Consider the following 25240-nt stretch of genomic DNA (forward strand, 5'->3'; position numbering starts at 1 on the left):
GAGAAAATTGTGAATAATCAAGAATTTTGACAGCCAAAACAGATTACCATAGAACAGATCATGAGAGCAAATAAAACATTTGTCAATGGGAAATGAAAAATAAAAGCTTTTAGTTTTTCAACATGTCAGCAATATACTCTCTTGCTGTTTTATCATATTATGTAAAGAAGCACTTTATTTGAAAAAAAAAGTTACCTTGGGTAGCAGTTCACCTTTTACTTTGAATGCAGGCTAAGGTTATTTCATTACTCAGCAATAATGCTTTGCTGATTCTCTATCCCAATGACACAGGTTCAATAAGAGGGAAAAAAATCATCTCTGGTTGTTAGCAACAAATGCATGCGTGAGTGTCAACTGCTAGTTGTATTCACCTCCTGCATATTCACTTCCATTAAATTCAAATTTCTCCATGATACTCTTGTAACTTTTTAGGTTACATATTTGGATTAAAAAGTCTGCAAATCACATTCGTAGGTTTCCTGATTACACTCTGATGTGGGATCCAGTTTTATACTGAACTTCGGCAAACCTTACCCTTTTTGAGTTCACTGGAGGGTAAATATTAGCTATTGTGTGACTTGGTTGGAGACATCCACTCTGCCTGTCACCTGTTGAAGTATTTCATCAGCTTAGGACACACAGCACAGTAAGTTTATTCTTAAGTGAGCTGATGTATCTTACTTCATTGCATTGTGATCATGGGTTCTATCATCAACAAAACATGCTGCACTCACATAAATTTCATTCATTGAGTTTAGACCACTCTATGAAGCCAGGATCGATTAACTTTCACCTTGCAATTTAAAGTCCGTGTGTTACCTTATTCAGACATGGCACAGCAAGATAGCCATCAACAATTGCTGGCACTGCATGTTATAGACTGTTCACCACAGTAACACGAGTAGAGTTTCAGCAATTAGTCAAGAATTAAATCATTGACTAATGTATTTTCACTTTTCGGATGAACTTGCATTAAATTCAGAGTCCTGCAGTATAAGCTCCTTCTCTTTGATTGTAATACAGAAGATATATTTTTGGCCAGATCTGAAATATGGATCTAAATGAAAGAAGTTTCTGTGGTTTCAATTCAATTCAATTCAATAGATTATTGGCCATTACCAATGACCAACTACAGCAACACTTGGAATATCACCTCAATACTTGATCATTCTGTGCATAAATAACTCATTTTAACTCTGAACTAGTAATGCACTTAATTGAATGTGCCATCACTGTTGTCATTTCAAGATTGCCCTATGAGTGAAGTTAATATTGTGGGTACAATCAGAATATAATTATTGGAATAATTTTAAAAATAGTTTAATATCAATAGAAAGTAAATTGCAGACATTAATAAAGCTTAATTTTAATAGTCTAATAGAAGCAGGACTCAGAATATTTAAACCTTCTGACTTTGAAAAAAATAACATGACTTGAAACTATCTGAACTTTTAATTGGCCTTTCATTGTTTATTATGTACCAGCTTCTGAATTTCCTGTCATATGATATGGAAAAGCAGTTAACCTGCTTCCATTGGGCCTGTCAAAATTTGATTGACATCTGATCATATGCTCACCCACACATGAAAAATGTAAATATAAAATATAAAGTGTGTTATCTGATGTGTGACTCAGCAGTAAGCCTTTCTTGTATAGCATCACCAAGGGTCATGTATGTGGTGGTAATGACAATTTATTTAATGATTCAGGTAAACCAGCATTTATCCAACCAGCATTTTGTTTGGAAATACACACCCAAAATGCTGGAGGAACTCAGTAGGTCACGCAGCATCTATGGAAAGAAGTAAACAGTTGACATTTCAGGTCGAGACCTTTCATGTGTGCTGCTCCAGATTCCAGCATCTGCAGAATCTCTTGTTTGGAAATTCTGTCTTTGAGCTCAGATGCAGCTAACACTGCAACAAATTCTTAATCCTTCCCCTAAACTGCGGCAGATGACCTATAAATGTTGTCATGGTTCTGATATTCATTCAAACCTCTAGCTACTACAAGATGGCTCTGGCAGACCAAGTTCTTGAAGAATGAGAGGGAGATTCATAAATATAATCCAGTTTAGAAAAACAGGTAGAACTCTGAAGAAATGGAATTATATCTTTAACTAACATCAGGTCTGCTCTTAATGTCACACAAAAGAAACCAGGCAAGGAAAAATTGAGTCTTTACTTCTCCCTGGGTGCTAACAAGGCATTAATAAATAGCAGAAAGGGCTTTTAAGCTTTAGTGTAGTTTTTCAAGAAACTGGTTTTCATTTTTCTTACACTTCATTCTCTTCAGCTTTCCCTGCACTATACTTCATTACCAAAATAAGCAGGTCATAGATGACATGATCCGTAACCCTTCTTCAGATTTCTCATGAGCCAAGAGCCTCCTATTTTTTCCCTTCTATGCTCCCCTCCACTGTCCAATTGGCTTCACCTTATCTGGAAACTAACACAAACATATTCCTCATATTTTTGATACAGTATGTTAGTTCATCCACAATGTCATCTTTATTAGAACATTATTACATAAATTTTAATTCCATTTCTGTGACTAACATTAATAAGTTCACATAAATTAGTCTAGTACTTAAACTTGCCATACCGTAACTCCAAGACACTTGTGACATTGCCCGAGGGGAAGATCCGGCGAACAAAATTAAAATCACCGACGTATATGCTGCCATCTGATCCACATGTCAAGGCAATTGGTGCAAGGAGTTTGTTACCGGCTGCAAGGCCATTGCAGCTTGGACAGGAAATACTACGCCTTCGACCATTTCCCATAATGCTTCCAATTATAGGCGGCTGTTGGGATATAAAATTGTTTTCCCCATTTCCCTTGTGCAAGATACCTGCAGTAAAATATTGCCAGTTAATATTTAAATTTGACTAAGTGCAGGACAAAAATTCAATTGAAGTAGTGCATAGATTTAACGTACATCAAATCTTCTTAACAATTAATATTTATTATTACACACTGTGTTCTGATTGGGGTCTTTGCATGATTTGCACTGTTTAATTTTACTTTAATTATTAGAACTGATGTTAATGTTCAAATGAAAAATTCTTGATGACAAACACTAAAGATCTTAAAAATAAATGTACAGAGGCAAAAGAACTGAAATAAAACAGGAATTCTGGATGTAAACAGAAGACGAATCAGCATTAAAAATGCAGGATAATGTTGCAAGTACTGATTATATTGCATTTGTGTCTGACTTGTGCAATTTTGCTTTAATTTTGCTGTTTAACTTTGCAAATTATCTTAAGGAGAAACCATTTCAGTGCTTTAAGATCATGCGATTTAAGAATTTAAAGCTTCATTGTTTTTTGGCACTATTTTAAAGTGTAAAACAGCCTGTTTTTATAAAATCATAGTCCAGATCATGCTATCGAGTGAGGTTGAGTTCCTTTAAATCTTAATTTGGTCTTCTGCCTTGGATAAGGGTAAAGGGAACTAGCTCCACAGCTGCTCTAGGTTATGTGTATCATGGCCTCTGACCCTCATAACTGCAGGAAAATGTTACTTTTATCTGCTCTTACTTGAGAATCAATTATATTTGCAAAGAAGGGCCACTATTTTTTAAAGTTTCCTTCACCAACATGGAAAAGCTGAATACCAGCAGCATGTACACTTGATATGGACATATCAGTGGAGTACACCTGCCCAAACATTCAGCACCACTCTCAGTGGTAAATTCTGGAAGTATGAAAGGGTACAAAGGTCCGAGTGGAATTCCACCATGCCCAATTACTGTGCAATTTCCCCATACTGAAGGGAAAATAAGGCATCGAGCCTTACATATAATTTATGGTAAAAAATAGAAATAAAATCACCAGAAACAAAATAGGTTCACCCACCTGTCAAGAGATAAGACCATTTAATGTTTGTAAAGATCTTTCCAATGTAAATCTTGTACCTAGCACAAAATATTTTCTTCCTTCTCTCGAAAATCTTGTCAGAGACAGACCTATTTGCATTTTTTTTGCTTCTTTTGAATTTCAGATCTATAGCAACCGAAACTGTTTCTTTTTATGTTTTATTTAGTGTTAATCTTGCTAAGTGGACATAATTGGAGATTTTTCTTCCAATGCAATGAGCATTGTGCTGTTTACTTACCACTTTGTACATTGAGGGCATGATGTTTGTCTAAGGTCCATCCACCCAGGTTGGATGCAGCTATCTCATAGCCTTGCACAATAGCAGTACGCTTCTCCCAGAGTATCAAGTCAGGACATGATTCATATTCATAACCCACAGATACTGCAAGGGTACAGTTGAATATAGGTTAAACTGAGAAACAGCAAATTATGAAAATACTAATTCCTACTAACTTATTTAATCAAGATTCTTTTTTAAATTAGCCTAGTTAGACATCGGAAAAGCACTTTGACGTCACAGGAACTGATGTTACATTGAACTAATATCAATCCAGTCTTTCACCTGGGAAACTCCAGGTATGAGTTTGGCTCGGGTGTGAGGAAAAAGGTCACCTCTCATAAATGCTTATTAAAGGATGCTCTTGAAACAAGCTTTTGCAGCCTTTTTCACAACCTGACAGGCATATGGGTCTGCAAAATTACAAACAACTTTCCTCTAGATGTAAAACACTTAATTAGTAGAAAAATATTTAGTGAGAGATTCACATGACAGCATTCAATACTGTAGCAATTTTAAACCCATGCACCCATGGGAAATAAAAATGTTAATCTCAAATCCAATCCCAACTTCCCCACTTCTGATTTTAACTCAGGAAGGTGTGATAAAGTCTGTTGAGTGAAAAGATGCCCAATATCAGGAAGCAAGTTGGTCAGCAAATTCTTTTTAGGAAACCACATATCACCATTTCAAGAGAACTTTTAGTTTCTGCTCACTAATTCAAGATTTCTTTCAGGGTTTGAAAATCCTCACAAGAGAAAGGACTCGGAGGACCCCAGAATCCACAAGCCATTTTCTGTATTATTTGGGCGGCACGGTAGCGTAGCGGTTAGCGCGACGCTATTACAGCGCCAGCGATCGGGGTTCGATTCCCGTCGCTGTCTGTAAGGAGTTTGTACGTTCTCCTGTGTCTGTGTGGGTTTCCTCAGGGTGCTTCGGTTTCCTCCCACATTACAACGACGTATGGGTAGGTTAATTGGGTTTAAAATAGGCGGCGCGGACTCATTGGGCCGGAAGGGCCTGTTACCACACTGTAAATAAAATTTTTTAAAACATCTTTTAAAAATTTAAAATTTAAAAAAAATTTAAGATTTGACAGTAAGGGCAGGAATGTATTCTTCATTCACAAAAAGGTTATGCCTACATGATCTCTGACTTTCCATCCATCTCTGGCTCACCTAGTCTCTGATTCTAAAAGACACCTGCAATTAATCTATGTAGAAGTCTAAATTTCCAAAGTTCTACAGAAATCCTTTCCTGGCTTCCTTCTTAGGCATAAAAAGATGTTGAAGCTGTTGTATCTCCAGGTTTCCCTTTCGTCTGACTCGTGTTAAAACTTTTATATCCAGATACCTACAACGTTGCAAAGCTAAATAACTGGATCTGAAAATTACTTCTGCTAATATCAGTGCATACCTCATTCCCAGATTCTCAACATTTCCATGCTCCTTGCTTTGAAGGAGGCATGAACTCATTTACAAGAACCTAGTTAAAAGTTGAAAGCTAAGAGAGGTGCATGATTGTGTCAACTTTTCACACGCTAGTGTAGAAAACAAATCCTAGCCATAACCAATATATTCGGAACTCAGAGTTCTTTTGTTCTGTCTGCAACTATGCTGTAAGATACACCACGATTGCTATCCATTTCTGTTGGGTTGTGAATGAAGGGAGTGGACTGTTAATCAGCCACAAATAACGTTTCCATTTCAGCATGAAACCTTTGTGCATTAGGAGTTTATTTAGTAGTGCTCTCTATGGATCCACAAGCTAAAACACTGTTGCTCCAATGGTAATTCCTGATTGTTGCCACTCAAATTGGTGGGAAGAAAATGTTTTGTGCATTTTAAGTTAAGGTATGTCACATTGTCATGGTGAGGAATTAAGTTTGGTTTGGAATCCCCCCTCTGGACACATTTATTATCACAACTAGGCATGAAGTCTGGGAAGAAATAGATTGGAATAAAATCTGGTGACAAATTTCAGAGACTATAAACATAAGAAGTAATAGTATTGGGAAAATTTATGATTTGTAATATCAGAATTTAAAATAGTAATTCTGGAACCACAATAGCTAAGATTCTTGGGAGCTTCAGCTTCTTGGAAAAAGCCAATTCTCTTCAAGATATTTATACACAGAGTAACTGGATATTTCTTTCACTTACTCCATCTTACAGATGTTATAACTTAATGCCATGTTAAAAATCCAATTTCTGCATAAGTTATCGTATGAATGTGATGCTATTCAGTTTGAAAGATTACATTTCATATCCCATTTGAAGTGATTGACTGCTGAGCAAAATGATCATTATTTCACCAGCTGAGTGAAGGTGTCATTACTAAAATTGCACAGACAATGGGAGAGCTGAAGGAAATGACCGGACTGTCCAAAAAATGGGACATAAGTAAGAAATTATAATCAGTGTGCTTCATTTCAACAAATCTTTGAGATGAAAACATTACAAAACCATGGCTATGTAACCATGGCCTTTTCTTACAGTATCATTTCTTCTGGTTTTATAGAAATTTTGATTGCACAATCTGTTTAGAAGGAACATCTCATTGGTGTGACAAGAAAGTAGTGTTCAATCATACCTGTCGACAACCCTACGGTTTCAGCAGATTTTTAAGTTTAACTGGGAATTTTACCATGACGATGGAGTCAGGTTTGGGATAGGTGGCCACTAATTTACAAACACACAGCACCATGGAATCCAGAAGTGGGTTCCTCTTTATTGCTTTAATGTCTGGTGAGTTTGTGATTTGACCCAGAGGGGACTGGTGTTGAAATTGGACATTGCACTTCCTCAGGGAAAGTGAAACCTGAAGGTGACCCACCCCTGCTGTTCCCTCTGCCTTCTTGACCCTTGCGGATGGGCGTTGGCCAGTAGTAGGATGGAAATTACAGAAATTTTAAACCTTGGGTTGTTTTCTCTGAAGCGGCGGAGGCTGAGAGGAGACCTGATAGAAATTTATAAGATTATGAGAGGCATAGATGGATAGACAGCTAATTTCTTTTCCCTAAGGTTGAAATGTCTAATACCCGAGGGAATGCATTTAAGGTGAGAGGAGGTAAGTTCAAAGGAGATGTGCAAGGCAGGTATTTTTTTACACAGAGAGTGGTGGGTGCCTGGAATGTGCTGCCTGGGGTGATGGTGGAAGAAAATACAATAGAGGTGTTTAAGAGGCTCTTAGATAGGTACATGAATATTCAGAGTAGAGGAATATGGACCTTGTGTAGGTAGAAGGGATTAGTCTAGTTAGATGTTTAATTACTAGTTTAACTAGTTTGGCACAACATGATGGCTGAAGGGTCTGTTCCTGTGCTGCACTGTTCTATATTTTATGTTCTAATAGTGGAGATAGTTAAAAAAACAGAGGAAAAGGCACGGTAGTGTAGTGGTTAGCATAACGCTATTACAGTGCCAGCGACCCAGTTTCAATTCCCACCACTGTCTGTAAGGAGTTTGTACGTTCTCCCTGTGTCTGTGTGGGTTTCCTCCGGGTGCTTCGGTTTCTTCCCACATTCCAAAGATGTATGGGTTAGGAAGTTGTGGGCATGCTATATTGGCGCTGGAAGCATGGTGACTCTTGCGGGCTGCCCCCAGAACACTCTACACAAAAAGATGCATATCACTGTATGTTTCGATGTACATGTGACTAATAAAGATATCTTAATCTTAAAATCAGCAGGATAATAAATATTGTAACCATAATGAGATGATTGGTTATGTGACCAAGCCTCTGGGAAATCTGCAGTTATTACTTTCTAAATTACAACCATATCCTCCTATCATCCAACACAAAAAATATCTGTTATTTTATGAAACCTACCAAATGCTTCTGAAAGTCCATAAACCTTCTGGCTGTAGACATCAGTTTTGTCCCAGATGAAGTAATAAGATAAATCAGGGGTAGCAGGAAACCACTTCTGGAAGAGCCGTCCTTCCACAGCCACCATGAGATGTACTTTCATTAGATTGAATGGGATGGAGGGTTGGGTCAGACTAATCCTCATGACAGATTTATAGCCAGCAGTGCAGCTGCTGACATAGTTCAGCTTCATTTTACTACCTGGGATATTTATCTCCTCACGTAAAACCTATGAATATAAAAGATAGAAAGAGCTGCAGCAAACAAAATATGATAAAAGAATGTCAACATTCTGTTGCAATTCTTTCAAGCTGTGTGAGGAATAAAGGCTGAGGCTTGAGACAGTCTGGTCACACATTTCTCCAACATTAAGGACCCCAGAATGAGGAGGACTAAAGTCTGTACTTTTGATTCTTCAAACAGTGAAGCTTTCAAACCGTGTGAACGATTAACTTCCATAACCTTAACAATTTATCTCCTTCACTGATGGTGCCATAGACTGTAGTGTTTATCATCTACAAGATACATTACAGCAATTCACCAAGGCATTTTTAGCAGTGGTTCCCATATATATGACTTTTGCAGCTTCGAACCAAAGTAACAAGTGCATGGGAACCCCATCACTTCCATGTTCTCCCCAAAGTCAACATTATCTGGACTTGGAAATATACTGCCATTCCTTCATCACAATTGGACCAAAGTCCTGTTGCTCAATGTCTAACAGCACAGTGGAAAATTCTTTTGATGCATGGACTGCAAGACTTCACGAAAATAGCTCATTGCTACTTTCACAAGGGCAATTAAGGACAAACAATAACCACTGGCTCTGCCAGTGACACCCTTGTTTCATGTAGGAATGAATAAAAGCCCACTCTGTCACTGAATCCCTCTAATTTTTATATTTTTATTTAATCCAGATAGTTAAAGAGAATTTGGTGATAACTTTTGAGTTTCTATGATCGTAGTTCATTTTATTAATGATTGTTAAAAATCCATCGTGGAAAGAACATCACATGGGATCAACATGAGCCTGCTGGACTTCTGATTTGCTGCGATCAAGCAATGATTTGCATCATGAACACTAGGTCATTACAGTTGCCCTTATATTATGTAATTTGATAAGGAATATTTTCACATTATTACCACATTAGTGCAATTAGCAATCACACAATATTTTTCTCACTGCAATATTTCTTATAAGCATTAAGGCTGAATTGAGAAGTAAATAATACAGTACCTGTATTTCAGGAACGATGGGACCTTTCTCTGGGCATGACCCTGCAAATGCCGTCAATGGTGCAGGTGAAACAATTGGATTGGGACGAGCAAAGTTGCTCAGGTCACAGCTGGGGATCTCATTCTCTTCATGCCTCATAATGACAGTGTCCATGACAAAGAAACGGTCCCATGGCAGCCAGAGAGTATGCTCCTGAGTGATGAACGGAGAGCGCTCAAAGTGTATCGTGACCGAAACCCCTCCATTAGTCATCAAATCAAAGCTAGTATTTGGAGGACAGAACAAGACATTTTGTTTTCAAAAGAAGATCTACTACGTACAAAACAACACGACTGGTGTAACTTTCCAACTTTGTTCTGCCATCAGACAAGGATTACCATTGCAGCAGACATCAGAAATGTAGCAGCACATTGTGAACAATTTTCTAACCATCAGTTTAAATGGACAGAAACCACTGCAAAATGTGTGCATAAATTTCCAATCCATGTTGCTGGCAGGTGAGGGACCTGCTAGGATTGCAAAGTTGGAAAATTAACCATAACAGCATCTGTCAACTTCTTGACAGCTTATACCTTGGAACAGATGCATCAGGTAAAGGTCAAGCTTGTTGATCAAGAGGCAGACACCTCGAATGGATTAATAGTCACACACTTGTATTAATATACTATGTTGGTAGAACAAACCTATTTTGTAGTAGAATCATTCACCAAAAGCAGAGTGCACTCAGATAAAATCACTGAAACATTTGTCTTTTAAAGTATTGCCTCAAAATATTTATGCTGAATTTAAAAGACCAGACATCCAGTGGTGTTGCTTGCCATAGCTCTAGTATATAGTGTATTATATGTGTATATATTCTGCACAGTAAGAGGTCTCGGTGTAATTGTCTTGAAGTTTATTTGCTAATCATGGTACCTTTGCTGTTGACTGAAGTGCACTGGTCTGTTTTCACTGCCCCCTCTCAGTCAACATCACCAATCACCTTTGGTGTCAATCACTTGGGCTCACTCTATTGCAGACATCCCCTTTGTTTTCTCCACCTCACTCCCTTTTCTGCAGCTTATTACATGCTTGATTTCTGATTTCTCTCAGATCTGATGAAAGGTCATCAATCAGAAACATTGACTTTGTTCCTCTGTCCACTGATGTTGCCTGAACTGCTGAGTATTTCCGGTATTTTCTCATGTAATTTTCCTTGCTTTGTCTCAGTTGCTTCCACGGTGTGAGATACTACTACAGTAGCTTCTCACAATGAAGTTGATCATCTGACATTCCTGCCACTTTGAACCTTCGGCCAGAGCTGTGTGGAACTGGCACTACTGTGAGGATGAATTTCTTTGGTGCTTTTCTGTTTCCCTGGTCCTGCTAGAGCGGAAAACCTCCTAACATGTGTAAATGGGCAGTTCCTCAAAAATGCTAACAAACTACATAAAATTTCTGACAGCTAGAATTTCCTTGAAACAATTTGCATATTTGAAAACAGGTTTATGCAGTATCTGCCAATGGTCATTTACATGTATGTCACTTCCTTCCTGGCTCTGTTTGTCTGAATAGCTATCCATGGAAAACTACTGGAAATAACAGTAACAGTAGCCGGTTTGTCCCCACTTTTATAAAGCATAATTCCCCGAGCTGCATGCTGGGGAAACGGTGTGGATTTTGGGGACTGACATGAGGAAAAGACGACGGGGTAAGAGGAACACTGTATGGTTCTATCATTTCGCTTTTAAGTTGCTCCATTGTGTGTTGAATCTGTATTTTAATTTTCCTTGGATATATAGTACTCAAGTGCCATCCACAACCTGTGGACAGCAGGGCAAGGTATCAGGCTGAAGGAAATTAATGTTTTCAGTCTTTTAAACACTTCTTAGGTGGGGAGATGGGGTGATATTGAAGAAGGGGTTAACACAATCTGCATTATGGGGAGCATCAAGTCATCTTGAATTGACATGTAGAGCATCGAAAGGGAGATGGGAAACTGCACTGACTACCAACTTCTCAGTTTTTCATGACTAACCTTTCGTATTGCATCTTTAGTTGATGTGGTGGAATATATAGTAAGCACCACACAACACACTGTAAGTTTAGCTGTTTTGTTATAACATTCTGATCTCAGACACAAAAAAGCTTAGTACCTGCCATCCTGCCGGCTGATGGTGTAACCATAGTGGGGATTGTTGACAAAGCTGATATTAACACCAACCAAGGGGGTGCCATCTGCTGTTTGTACTTGGCCTCGGATCACACATATGTGGCTGTAAGCAGCAAAAATAACATTGAAATGAAATATTAACAATCACTTATATGTATTACTACAAAGCTATGATTTATAGCCATTCTGATTATGAAGAAAACAGATGAACCAAACAAAACAGTCCTCCAAGTTCTCCCGCATACAGTATTGTCCTGTCTATATTTGTCCCAACTGGAGTCATGTTGATTAGTTGGGAGAATTAGGGAAACACCATGAAATCTTTCCCAAGTACCTTACATACAGTCTCTCCAAAATAAATAGTTTATTGTCACAATTTTGTCTATCATTCTTAGATGGCCTCAGATGATAATGTGTATCAGTACATAGGTATCCTTTACACATATCCAAAGATAAATATTTCCAGACTTACTTTCACTGTATTAATATCGACTGACAATGCAGACAGACAATGTTACCATTTGTTTACAAAGGATGTTCTCCAGTCACTGGACAGGAAAGTGGTATGGCACGGATGGACTTCAGCAAAAACATGACCAAACTACTGATGAATATTTTCCTGATAATACAAGACAAAGATCTTCAAATAACTTGGGCTGTTTCATGAGCAAATTCAGTAGTGGTTTGTTATGTTGTATTACTTGGAAAATAGCATTTATTTGAAACATATGCCTTCCAGCTTATTAGATCTAGCAAGGTTGTATTATTTAACGAACTAGCAATCTGTTTTCAGCAGATACTTAGACCTTCCTGATAAAGGAAGATGTCACCAGTTCCACATTGCTATTACTTCTGCTGTCACTCAGGACTTAAAGCTGATGGTGTCAATAAAAGAGAAAAATAATAGTGAGCTTGTGAACCTTGTCAGTCATTGCTGATATTGATTCCACCTGCATTCCAGCATTTTGCATTTTTCCCAGTTGTGAAACCGACCAAGAAGCGTCAGTACAGGATGGTCAGAAAATGTGAAATGTGTCTGTTTATAATAGTGGACAAAGGTTATTACCGATTTACAACCTAAGCAAGCTAATATTCTAAAACAATGAGTTAGCCATTTCTATAAATGTTGTAGGGGAAAAAAAATCATTGTTCTTTCTTATTCATTTACAGGGAAGCAACATCATTGCCAAGGCAAGCATTTACACCCTTTCCTAATTGCCCTTATGTCACAACCCTCGTTGCTTCAACTAATAAGAAGCTAATATTTTCAACTTGGTTGGTGTTGAATCATTTGTTTCATGTTCCCATTTTATCTTTCATATTTTATTGTGTAAATTAAGTCATTGGTTGCACTAAGTTTCAACCACAGCTCAGTTGATGGGTCTCTAAATTCTGTTGTTCATCTTTTCTGCTCTTCCTCCCATGGTCATTATTGTTTTTGCACTAAGTAAACAGCAGTGCATGTGGCACACCAAGTGTGGTTTAACCAAGATTCTAAATTAAAGCAAGATCATCTTCCTGCTTTTTATTCCATATCTCATAAAGTCAGCTCAGTGTTTTGTACTTTTTTCTGACCTCATCAACTTGCATCAATATTTTGAGTGATTTATGTATCCAGATTCTTAGATCTCTTTGCTCCACACTCCTGCCTTTTACATCAAAGGGAGAAGACACCACCTTATGCCTTCTACCAAATGATCTCAATTAGGTTTAGCTACATGAAAATTAGTTTGCCATGTATCTGTCCATTCTGAAAGTCTACTTATCTTCCTGTGTTTTGGTATGGTTCCTCACATTTCTGATATCATACCTTCAATTCTTGAGTCCAAATAAGTGTGCATGGAAAATGACAGTGGGGTCAGCATAGATATCTGAAGGACACCTTCTGTTAGTCTGAGAAACTTCTCAAAACACCTAACCTCTTTTTTTTAACAACAATATATTTGTATTTTGCAGCCTGACATCTGACTCCACACATCCTAACTTTAACAGAAATCTCTTGAGCGGTACCTTACTGAAGGCCTTATGAACATTGCTGCATTCTAGCACCACTGCATTGCCTTGAATAAAACCTCTAATGTTCTTTAAAAGATTCTGTAAGATTGGTTAAAATAGACCTTCCTTTTAGAAATCCATAATTACATTTTTATTGTACTCTCTTTCTCTGTATGCCTTATCATCTCATTTCTTAGAAACAATTCTAATATTTCCTACCACAGATGTTAAGGTAACTTTCTGTGGATTAACTTCATTTTTCTGACAAGGATTATTTTAACTGCTTGCCAGTTCTCTGGGACTACACTTTTTCCCACTGAAAATTTACATAGAGGTGTTACTGTCTTTGCTCTCTCCTGCATAGTTTCTCTGTGTAGCCACAGTTTCAATTCACTTTGACTATCCATTATATCATTTTTTCTACCTTAATTGCTGCAATATATCCCTTTTGACTTCTTCCACTACTGTGGTTTTCAGAAGAGACATCACAGAATCATAGAAATAGAATCATGCAATTGTACAGCACACAATGGGCCCTTTCAGCACACCTCGACCATGCAACCATGATGCCTATCTATGCTAATCCCATTTACCTGCATTAGGCCCATATCACTCTATGCCTTCCCTCTCTCAGTACCTGTCTAAATGCCTTTTAAACATCTTAACTGTATCTGCTTCTACCACCTCCTCTGGCAGCTTGTTCCAGATAACCACCACAGGCTATGTTAAAAACTTAACCCTCAGATCTTTCTTGAAGTTCTCCCCTCTTATCTTAAATCTATGCCCTCCAGTTTTGGACTCCCCTGACCTGGAGAAAAAGATTCTGATCACCTATCCCATTTGCGCCCCTCATAATTTTATAAACTTCTATAAGGTCACCCCTCAGCCTCCTTTGTTCGTAACGCTATTACAGTGCCAGCAACTGGGGTTCAATTCCCGCTGCTGTCTGTAAGGAGTTTGTACGTTCTCCCCGTGTCTGCGTGGGTTTCCTCCGGGTGCTCTGGTTTCCTCCCACATTTCAAGGACGTACAGGTTAGGAGCTGTGGGCATGCTATGTTGGCGTTGGAAGAGTGGTGACACTTGCGGGTTGCCCACAGCACATTCTCAGTAATGCAAAAAGACGCATTTCACTGTGTGTTTCAATGTACATGTGATTAATAAATAAATGTCTTATCTTATCTTAACTACAGCCCTCCATTCTAGACAATGTTATGGTCAATGTCTTTTGCAGTCTCTCCATTGCTACCACATCCTTCCTGTTGTGTGGCGACCAGAACTGTACACAGTTATCCAAATGTTTTGTATTGTTGCAACCTGATGTCCCAGTGAAAACTATTCATTCAATGCTCCTGCCATTTCAGCATCTTGTCATGGCCACCTCTTGGTGGTTCTCTCCTTATTTTAACTTTACAGCTGCTATAAATACATGAGGGCAGTCCACAAACAACACTTCTCTCTGTGGGAAACCTCTGGCTTTTCTTGATAGCTTCATTTTATGACTGAATAGACAACCAAGTTGATGGAGGGAAAAGGTTCAAGCTATGCTTCAGCATGTTATTGTCCAACTGGCTACTCTGCCATGCTGTCTGAGTGCATTTCAAATTCCTCCTCTAACCTACATTGTCCCTTTGCAATGTCGGTCCATTCCTATCTTTGTTACTCTGTTTCATGACATTTCTGGAATTCTTTTTTACATTTTGACTCTGTAGATGTATTTTTAATATTGTTTTTCCATCTTCCTATTTTGCTTCTTGCACATTCCCTCCAGCAGTATTAAAAATAACTAAATTACATTTCCTTTTTTCTTCAAGCACCCTTCAACTAGAAGACTTGAACTTTGAGTTTCCTCCAGAACTGCAACCTTTCGCTCTTTGAAAGGCCATCTGAATTGACACAAAATCTCCTCATTAACTTGGAGCACCAACTTGAGGGCATTCATTCACTTAGCAACCAGCTTGATACGAGTGACCTATTCTCATCAATGACAAGCAGGCATGGGGATAACAAAAGCCGCCTGGACTCAGAATCTGGTTCTGTTATTAGGCTGATTCATTGCTTTTCATTCCTATCAATACCAAAGCTTTATTTTCAGCACTGCAATTGCAAAACAAGAGTTCCAAAAATCATGTTCCAGTTTATTTCTTTGCCTTTCAAGCTACCTGTTTCAATTCCAGTTGGATTACAATTCCAAAGGTAGCAGCATATCTCATTCACTGCATTGTGTGTGAGCTTACAGACTGAGCTTCAGCAGACTATTTGATTGAGGTGGGAGCATTGTAGTTTTATTTGACTTGACATGCAGGTTATTCAGCATATAACCCTGGATAACATGGATTTGTGGAATCCAGAGATCCAGCTGAAGGCTGTTATGTAAGACAGAGCTAACTCTTGAAAAGTGCATCCAAACATGAAAAGCTACATTGCTGTCCAAAGTCAGGCTAGGAATGGTGAATGTTCAACAAAAGGAGTTACACATGGGGAAGTGTGAGCCAAAAAGTAGAACAGGGAAAGTATTGTGAAGGCTGCTTAGCAGATGGCAGTGTGATTGTCTCAAAGAGTAATGCCCTGCATATAGGAAAAGGGGTGCACAATGTAGATGGAAAAATCATTGCTACAAACTGTGTGCAGTGAAGTGGACATTAAAAGGCCATAGAGTAGACACAATGAGCCCCGGAAGGGCAGAGATGGAGTCAGATTCAGAGTATTACTGGATGCTATGTACCTGATGCCAATCAGGGTCGGTTCTGTGCCAGGAACACTTGTTTGGTATATTTACGGTGAGATGTTGGGGCCATGACAACTTGAGGTAGAAGTAGTATATTATGTACTACTGGAGGCAGTGCAGTTAAAATCAATGGCTCATGTGCTATCAATAAGATTACACTGAAGATGACTGGAAGATGTTATCTGGAGCTATTGAACCCAAAGAATCAAGAAAGCCATGAGATGGACTTCATCATGATCACTCATAAAGATGTCATACCCACATTTGGAAGTAATGCAGATGGGATTGATAGAGGTTCATCATGGTAGGGCTGTGAAGTTTGGTTCAACATATGCAATCACTGCAAACACACAACCTAACACTAAATATGCAGATTTGTTCATGGTAATGGGAAATCAGAAATGCAAATAGGCACCAGGAAGCAACTGCAGGCAGCCAGCAGATGACACGCACATGACTACAAAAGAGGTGTTAAAGACTTGCCACTGTTGAGAGTTGGAGACGCAATGAGGATGAAGCCCACATCTGATCGATAATAGATGTGGCAGAAGCAAATGGTTACCCGACACGCACCTCACCCCGGATCATATGAGGTCACAATGGAGAAGGGAGTCCTCTATCATAGAACGGGTGCTCTCTTGGGAAAACTACTTAGCAGGCTTGCCTGATATGCAGATAACAGAGGCTGCATTATTAAACCTGCAGATTAACAACACAACAGCTCAGCAAGAGACACTGGAAGATGTTCAACCAGTTGTGTGTGTTGAGTAACCATTCTACCATGATGTACCTCTGTCGATCCCATCTGAGTTACTTCCAAATGTGGGTATGACGTCTTTATGATTTATCACGTTGAAATCCATCTCAAAGCTTTCAGTTGGGACCAGATCTAAGAGGTCAGTCCATTGATCCAAGTATCTGGATGACTTTGTGCCAAATACCTTTCTGATCATCAACCTGAATCATTAACTCTGTCTGCACAGATGCTGACTAACGTGCTTAGCATTTCCAACATTATCTGTACTATTAAAGCACATCGATATGGGACTCCCTCCTCCATTGTAACCTCATACTTCTGTAATTTCTTTTTTTCAATTATTAATGGAAGAATCTGATATTGGTTGGTATAGAAGCTTCCAGTGGCATTCTATATGCCTCTGGTGTAGTTTGTGCTGAGAAGAAAAATGTTGCTTTGCACAATGCAAGTTCCTTTAAAAATAAATTACCTTTGTTAGTTCAAGCAACTGGCTGTCTTCTAGTATCTCAGTGAATAAATGAAGGAAAACTATCGAGACAGGTAATGGTAACCAGATTGTGACAGAAAGAGAGAATATATTGAAAAAAAGAGGGCAAATAGAATCAGAGTAGGGAAAAGTCACAACATTCAAGCTTCATTGGCTAGTTATCTGAGCACAAACATCATTGGAAGGAAGATAGATGAATTATTGTCATAAATATAAACAAATTGGCCTGATATGATAACCATTATAGAGACGTAGTTGCAAGGTGACAAAAGCTGGGAACTGAAGAATCTGGAGTATACTTCAGACAGTAGACAGAAAGGCAAAGGAGATGGAACACTCTGGAAACAAAGTATGAGGTCAACACAGCAGTGAGAAATGATCTTGACACAGATGTTCAAGATGTAGCATCACTTTGGAGAAGAAATAAGGAAAAATAAGAGTAAGAAGTCATTGGTGGGAATAGTCTATAGGTTTCCTCATGATAGCTACACTGCTGGACCTTTGGATGTCTGCTGTTGGATAATCCAAGAAGTAATACAACAGCATGAATCAAGCATTGACCACCCGACAAAAAACAGCGAGTGAGGATAATTGGGTCACTTTTAGGTTGGCAAGCTATAATTAATAACTTAGATGAAGGAACCAAGTATGTTATATCCACATTTTGTGAAGGTACAAAGGTTGGTGGGAAAGCAGGTTGAGAGGAGCACACAAAGAGTTTGCAAAGGAATCTAGATAAGATAAGCAAGTGAGCAACAATTTGATAGAATACAATCTGGGAAAACGTAAGGTTCTTTACTTTGATGGGAAGAATAGAAAAGCAGTATACTGCCTGAATGGAGAGAGACAACACAATGTTGCTGTAAAAAGAGACTTGGGAGACTTGGAATAGACATTTGGCCTTTTGAGCCCGTTCTGCCATTCAGTGTGATCATGGCTGATCCTCCATTTCAACGCCACGTTCCCTGCTCTCTACCCACACTATTTGATCATTCTTCTATCTTCTTTATGAATATATTCAGCAACCTGTGGTAGAAAATCTCAAAAGCTTAACACCCTCAATAAATAAACACCTCTTCACCTCAGTCTTAAATATCTTACGCCATATGCTGAGACCGTGATGCTGGTTCCAGGTGCCTACAGCTAGTGGAAACATTTTTCCTGCATCCAATCTGTCGAGCTCTGTGAGATTTGGTATGTCTCAGTGAGATCTATTCATATTCTTTTAAACTGGATTTTTTAAGTTGTTGCACAAGGATATCTGGGTCCCTCTGTATATCAACATTTTCCAATCTATCATCAGTTAAATAATAATCTGCCTTTTTGATTTTCCTAACAAAGTGGATAACTTCATATTTATCTACATTATACTGCACTTAATAGGTATTTGCTGACTTACTCAACTTATCTAAATCACCTTGAAGCCTTTTTAGTATCTTCCTTACATCTGCCTTAATTTTGCACAACCATCCTCCTATGTGGGATTTATTAAATCTCTTCTGGAAATCCAAATATTTCACTGGCTATCCTTCATCCACCCTGCTCAATACATCCTCAAGAATTCTTACTGGGGAACCTGGGAGGGAGAGTGGCTAGACCACCACACTCCCTGTCCTGGGTTTCAATCTCCAAAGGCACCATGTCCCATTGACAGTCAGAGGAGCATGGTGACTTTCTTAATACCATACCCTGCATTCTTGCACCTTATTGTCTGCCTGCATTGCACTTTTTCTGTAACTGTGACACTTTATTCTGCATTCTGTTATTGTTTTCCCTCGTACTACCTCAATGCACTGTTGTAATGAAATAATCTGTATGGCTGGCATGCAAAACAAAGTTTTTCACTGTACCTCAGTACATGTGACAATAATAAACCAATTTACCAATTCACCTTCAAAGACAAACCTATCCAAGAATGGCTACATTATTTTGGGTGGTGGTTCCTAACTCAGAGCACATTATTATGCAGGTAGGATTGTTCTTTGCACATGACTTTGGGCCCGCTGCATAATTTATTCAAACCTCATAGGCATGTTGCTGGATTATCATTCCTCCCTGGTCTCTGTCAAAATTAGCATGGGTCCCAAGTGGAGCAATTCAACATCCATTTTCACTCAACTTCTAGGCCAATAGGTTTTATAATACGTTTCTGTGTCATTCACAATTCATCATATCAATTATTATATCACTATATCATTGCAGTGAATGGCCAGAACAAAAGCCAACAATTTGTTTCCAGAAATCAGCTGCTTTGTCCAGAGTCAGTTATCGAGTATCTTGATTATTCTGAAAGCAGGACTCTATAAGCAAGATTAATATTTGAATGGATGGATTGAGCAGAATTACCTCGATTGCAGAAGCAGTCAGCTGATATTGTTCTGTAGCACAGAAAACAGCAGTGTCGTAAATATATATTGTTGTGTTGGGTTGAAAGTCATTACCACTATGCATTGGGAGGCATAGACAAAGATCTGATATTGCTGGTCATGGAATTTTCTGTTTGGGCAATCAATCCGGCAAAGTGCCAGTTCGGGTGACAGAGATCGACTTCTTGGGCCACGGGGTCAACCGACATGGCGCAGTTCCCCTACCGGACAAGGTCCAGGCCATCCGTCAGTTCCCCAAGCCCAGCACGGTCAAGGGCCTGCAGGAGTTCATAGGGATGGTCAACTTTTATCATCGGTTCGTGCTGGCGGCAGCACGCATCATGAGACCCTTTTTCAGACGGATGGCCGGCAGGGCCAAAGAGGTGGCATGGAATGCGGAGTCCATGGAGGCGTTCGAGCAGGCCAAGGAGGTGCTGGCAAAGGCGGCCCTCCTAGTGCACCCAAGAGTCGATGTACCCACGGCACTCACAGTCGACGCTTCCGACACGGCAGTCGGCGGAGTCCTGGAGCAGCTCGTCGAGGGCCAGTGGCGACCACTCGCTTTCTTCAGCCGGCACCTACGGCCACCAGAGGTGAAGTACAGCGCTTTCGACAGAGAGTTGCTAGTGGTCTACCACAAGCCCCTCACCTTCGCACTGGCCAAGGTATCGGACCCATGGTCGGCTTGGCAGCAGAGGCACCTGTCCTTTATTTCAGAATTCACCACAGACGTCTGCCATATCGTAGGGAAGAACAACGTCGTCGCTGACACACTGTCTCGCCCCTGCCTCCACTCAGCGGGCATATCGTCCTCTGGACTAGACTACGCAGCACTGGCGGAAGCACAATGGTCGGACACCGTGATCCCGGCTTACCGCACCGCTGTTTCGGGGCTCCAGTTGGAGGACATCCCCATCGGCCTGGCAGTGGATCGACTCCTGTGTGACGTGTCTACTGGCAAACCCCGACCCGTGGTACTGGCAGCCTGGAGGCGCCAGGTGTTCGACACGCTGCACGACCTTGCCCACCCATCTATCTGGGTGTCCATCAAGCTGGTAGCGGACAGATTCATCTGGCACGGTTTGCGCAAACAGGTTGGACACTGGGCCAGGACCTGCGTACACTGCCAGACCGCCAAAGTCCAGCGGCACGTGAAGGCTCCTCTCCAGCAGTTCCAGCCAACGCACAGGAGGTTCCAACACATCCACATGGACATCGTCGGCCCCCTGCCAGTCTCCCGGGCCGCCAGGTATATCTTTACCATGGTAGACAGGTTCACCAGATGGCCGGAAGCCATACCGCTCACAGACACGTCCACTGAGTCCTGCGCCAGGATGCTCACTGCAAACTGGATCGCCAGGTTCGGCCTCCCAACGGACATCACCTCCGACAGAGGGGCGCAGTTCACGTCTGGTTTGTGGACAGCACTGGTGCAGCTCCTGGATACCCAGCTGCATCACACCACAGCGTACCATCCCCAGTCCAATGGTTTGGTAGAGCGATTCCACCGGCATCTCAAGTCGGCCTTGTTGGTGCGCCTCAGGGGCCCCAACTGGACAGATGAGCTTACCTGAGTTCTACTGGGCATCCGCACAGCCCCCAAGGAGGACCTGGGCACCTCCTCGGTGGAATTGGTCTATGGTGCCCCCCTGATGGTCCCGGGCGAGTTCGTACCAGAGGCCCGAGGTTCGGAAGAAACTCCAGTAGCAGTGCTAACGAGGCTGTGGGATAAGGTAGGGACACTGGCACCGGTCCCTACCTCCAGGCATGGTCCCACGCCATCCTTCACCCCTAAAGACCTCCGAGTCTGTGAGTATGTTTTTATTCGCAGGGGCATGCATAGGTCACCTCTACAGCGGCCGTACGAGGGACCCTTCAAGGTGATCCGGCACAAGGGCTCCATGTGTGTTGTGGAGGTGGGTGGCCGGGAAGAGACTTATACAGTGGACCGCCTCAAACCGGTGCACTTGGATATTGAGCAACCAGTGAGGGTACCCGCACCGCGCCGGCAAGGCCGGCCACCCAGGCAAGCCACACAGACTGGGGGCTCCACTCCTCCGATGGACGTTTCTGGGGGCGGGGGGGTTGGTGGTGTGGAGGCCCGCACATGCGGGACTCGAACCGCCATCGGGAGCCGCGGGAAGACACGCAGTAGCGCGTTTGGAACTACCCGTTTGTGGCAGACCCTCCGGGGACAGTCGGACGTCACGTCTGCCCCACGGGTCACAGGGGCCCATGGGATGAGAGATTGAAGTGCACAGTTTTGAATCAGTAAAGGGTTTTTTTGAGTTCAGCACTCTCTGCCTCCGTGTGTTCCTTTAGTAACACGTTGCGTGCAGCTACAGTATGATTAAAACCCAACTAGTAGGAAAAATATTCTCTTGAAAAGACATATAAACAGAAAATGCTGGAAGCGTTCAGCAGGTCAGTTAGCATCTGTGGAAAGAGAAATACAGTTAATGTTTCAAAAGTCAAAGGCTCTTTTACAGAACTGAGAAAGGAAGATAAAGAAGGTAAGGTTAAGTTAAATTTTATGTTAAAACTACCTTCATTTCATAGACTGAACGCTCAGATTATTTTTCCGCAGGAGACTCATATTAGGAGAGAGGATAATCAGCACCTTTTTAGATTTTGGAGGGGTCAACAGTTTCATTCTAATTCACAAGCAAAGGTGAAAGGAGTCTCTATTTTTATAGACTCCTCGATTTCATTCGTTCATCATGAAACAATTTCAGACCAGAATGGTAGATTTTTATTAATTACTGGCTTACTTCATAACAAAAAAGTTGTTATGGTTAATGTTTATGCACCTAATGTTGATCATCCCGAGTTCTTTAAACATTTATTTGCATCTTTTCCTAATTTAAACGAATATACATTGATTATGGGTGGAGACTTCAACTGTTGTTTAAACCCTTCGATGGATAGATCTGTGTTGAATCATGTACCTCCAAATAAATCCGCTGTGTTTATTAATTCCTTCTTAGTTGATTCCAGAATTTTAGAAGTTTGGAGATTTCTACACCCATATGATAAAGAGTTTTCATTCTTTTCTCATGTCTATCACAACTACTCCAGAATTGATTACTTTTTTATCAACTCTCGATTAGCTCCATTTGTTATTGACTGTAAGTATGATGCAATTGCCAGTTCTGATCATGCACCATTGAAATTATCAATTAAATTAGTGGACGTACCCTCTGGTGCCAGACAATGGCGACTCAATTCTTCTTTACTGCAGGATTTAGACTTTATTCATTTTATTAAAGAACAGATTTCCTTTTTCTTCTCAACTAATTTTATGGAAGAAATTTCCAGTGGGATATTATGGGATACCTTTAAAGCCTATATCCATGGTCAAATTATTTCATACTCTGCTGGATTGAAAAAAACGAACTAATAATGAATTACATATATTGGCTGATAAGATTAAAGAAATCAATAAAAAATACTCTGATGCTCCTAATTTGGAGCTCTGTAAAAAGAGAACTGAACTTCAATTACAACACAATTTATTATTAACATTTCCAATTGAAAATCAATTACTCAAAACTAGGAGTCAGTTTTATAAACATGGTGATAAATCTTGTAAATTGTTGGCCAACCAACTGAGAGCTGCTTCAACTAAACGTCAGATTATTAAAGCTCGTAAATGAGATGGTAATTATGCGGTGGACCATGATCAAATTAATAAATCTTTTCAAGAATTTTGTACTTCTTTATATCAATCAGAATTTCCTGAGGATTCTACATCAATGTGTGAATTTTTAAGGAATTTGAAGATTCCAAAATTATCACTTAATGAACGTTTGATATTAGATGCACCCATTTCAGAGGAAGAAATAAAGAAAGCAATTTCTTCAATGAATTCGGGTAAAACACCCGGTCCCGATGGGTATACAGTTGAATTTTCTAAAATCCTTTTCTGATCTTCTCTCTCCCTGGTTAGGTAAAATTTTTAAAGTTGCCCTATCAGTAGGTAAATTATCACAATCCTTTTATGAAGCAATTATCTCTTTAATTCTTAAAAAGGATAAAGATCCCACTGAATGTGCATCTTACAGAACTATTTCTTTATTGAATGTAGATTCCAAAATTTTTTCCAAAATATTGGCTTCTAGACTGGAAAAGGTACTTCCCCAAATTATTTCTGATGACTAGACAGGATTTATTGAGAATCGTTATTTGCATTTTAATATTAGGAGGTTAATGAATATTGTATATACCCCTTCATCTACAATTCCAGAATGTGTCATCTCGCTAGATGCCAAGAAGGTGTCTGATAGAGTTGAATGGGAATATTTATTCAACACACTTGAGAAATTTAATTTTAGCCCAAATTTTATATCAGCGACTAAATTGATGTACCATACACCTTTGGCTTCAACACGTACTAATGATCAGAGATCCCCCTTTTTCAGGCTTTTTCGAGGCTGCCCTTTGAGTCCTTTATTATTCGATATTGCCTTGGAAACTTTGGCAATTGCCTTTCTGGACTCTTCTAACATATTGGGTGTTACTTGTAGAAAGGGGACCCATAAGATATCACTACATGCAGAGGACCTGTTACTCTATATCTCTAACCCGGAGAAATCTATCCCTGCAGCATTATCACTGCTTGCTCAGTTTAGTGTTTCCTCTGGTTATCGATTAAATCCTAATAAGAGTGAACTTTTCTCTTTAACTATGCAAGTCCCAATTTATAGGCAATTACCATTTAGATTAGTGACTGATTATTTTATGTATCTGGGTGTTAAAATTACCAAGAAGCACAAGGACTTATTCAAAGTTAACTTCTTACCTTTAATCGAGCACGTTAAACAATTGTTTACTAAATGGTCCCCATTGTCTCTATCATTGATTGGTCGAATCAATGCGGTTAAGATGAATATTTTACCAAAATTTTTGTATTTATTTCAGGCGGTTCCAACTTTCAACTCGAAATCCTTTTTCGATACTGTTGATTCTAAAATTCTTTCATATATATGGCAGAATAAAAACCCACGGTTAAGTAAGATATATTTACTAAAACTAAAAAAGGATGACAGTATGGCTTTGCCTAACTTTAGATTTTACCATTGTGCAATTAATATTAGATATTTAATTTTCTGGGCACAAGATTTGGATGTAATTCAATGTCCTCGATGGGTGTATCTTGAGTATGAGTCCATGCAAGGATTTTCATTAGCTTCTATTTTAGGAGCCTCACTCCCTTTTGAACTTACTAAATTGAGTAAACAAATGATTAACCCAATAGTTAAACATACAGTAAGAATATGGTTTCAATTTTGTAAATTTTTTGGATTGAATAAATTCATTTTATCAAGTCCTATCCAATCCAATTTTTTTCTTTCAACCATCCAGAATTGATTTAGCTCTTTATGGAAAATGAAGGGAATAACACGCTTTTGTGATTTATTCTTTGATAACTGCTTTTTGTCTATTGAACAGCTGTCTAATAAATACAATTTGCCGAGATCACATCTTTTT

The 25240-nt window shown here is 39.7% G+C and overlaps 1 protein-coding gene across 1 annotated transcript in view; it reads right to left on the minus strand.

Annotated features, from left to right (window-relative positions):
* Window positions 1-25240, minus strand: part of tenm4 (teneurin transmembrane protein 4) — a 1444950-nt gene that overhangs the window by 58406 nt on the left and 1361304 nt on the right. The window contains 5 exon segments of the mRNA XM_052026216.1: window positions 2605-2854; window positions 4123-4266; window positions 7993-8260; window positions 9269-9530; window positions 11404-11523. Of these exon segments, the coding sequence (XP_051882176.1) occupies window positions 2605-2854; window positions 4123-4266; window positions 7993-8260; window positions 9269-9530; window positions 11404-11523 (1044 nt within the window).

Source organism: Pristis pectinata, chromosome 11 (genome assembly GCF_009764475.1).
Source record: "Pristis pectinata isolate sPriPec2 chromosome 11, sPriPec2.1.pri, whole genome shotgun sequence".
Lineage (NCBI taxonomy): Eukaryota > Metazoa > Chordata > Chondrichthyes > Rhinopristiformes > Pristidae > Pristis > Pristis pectinata.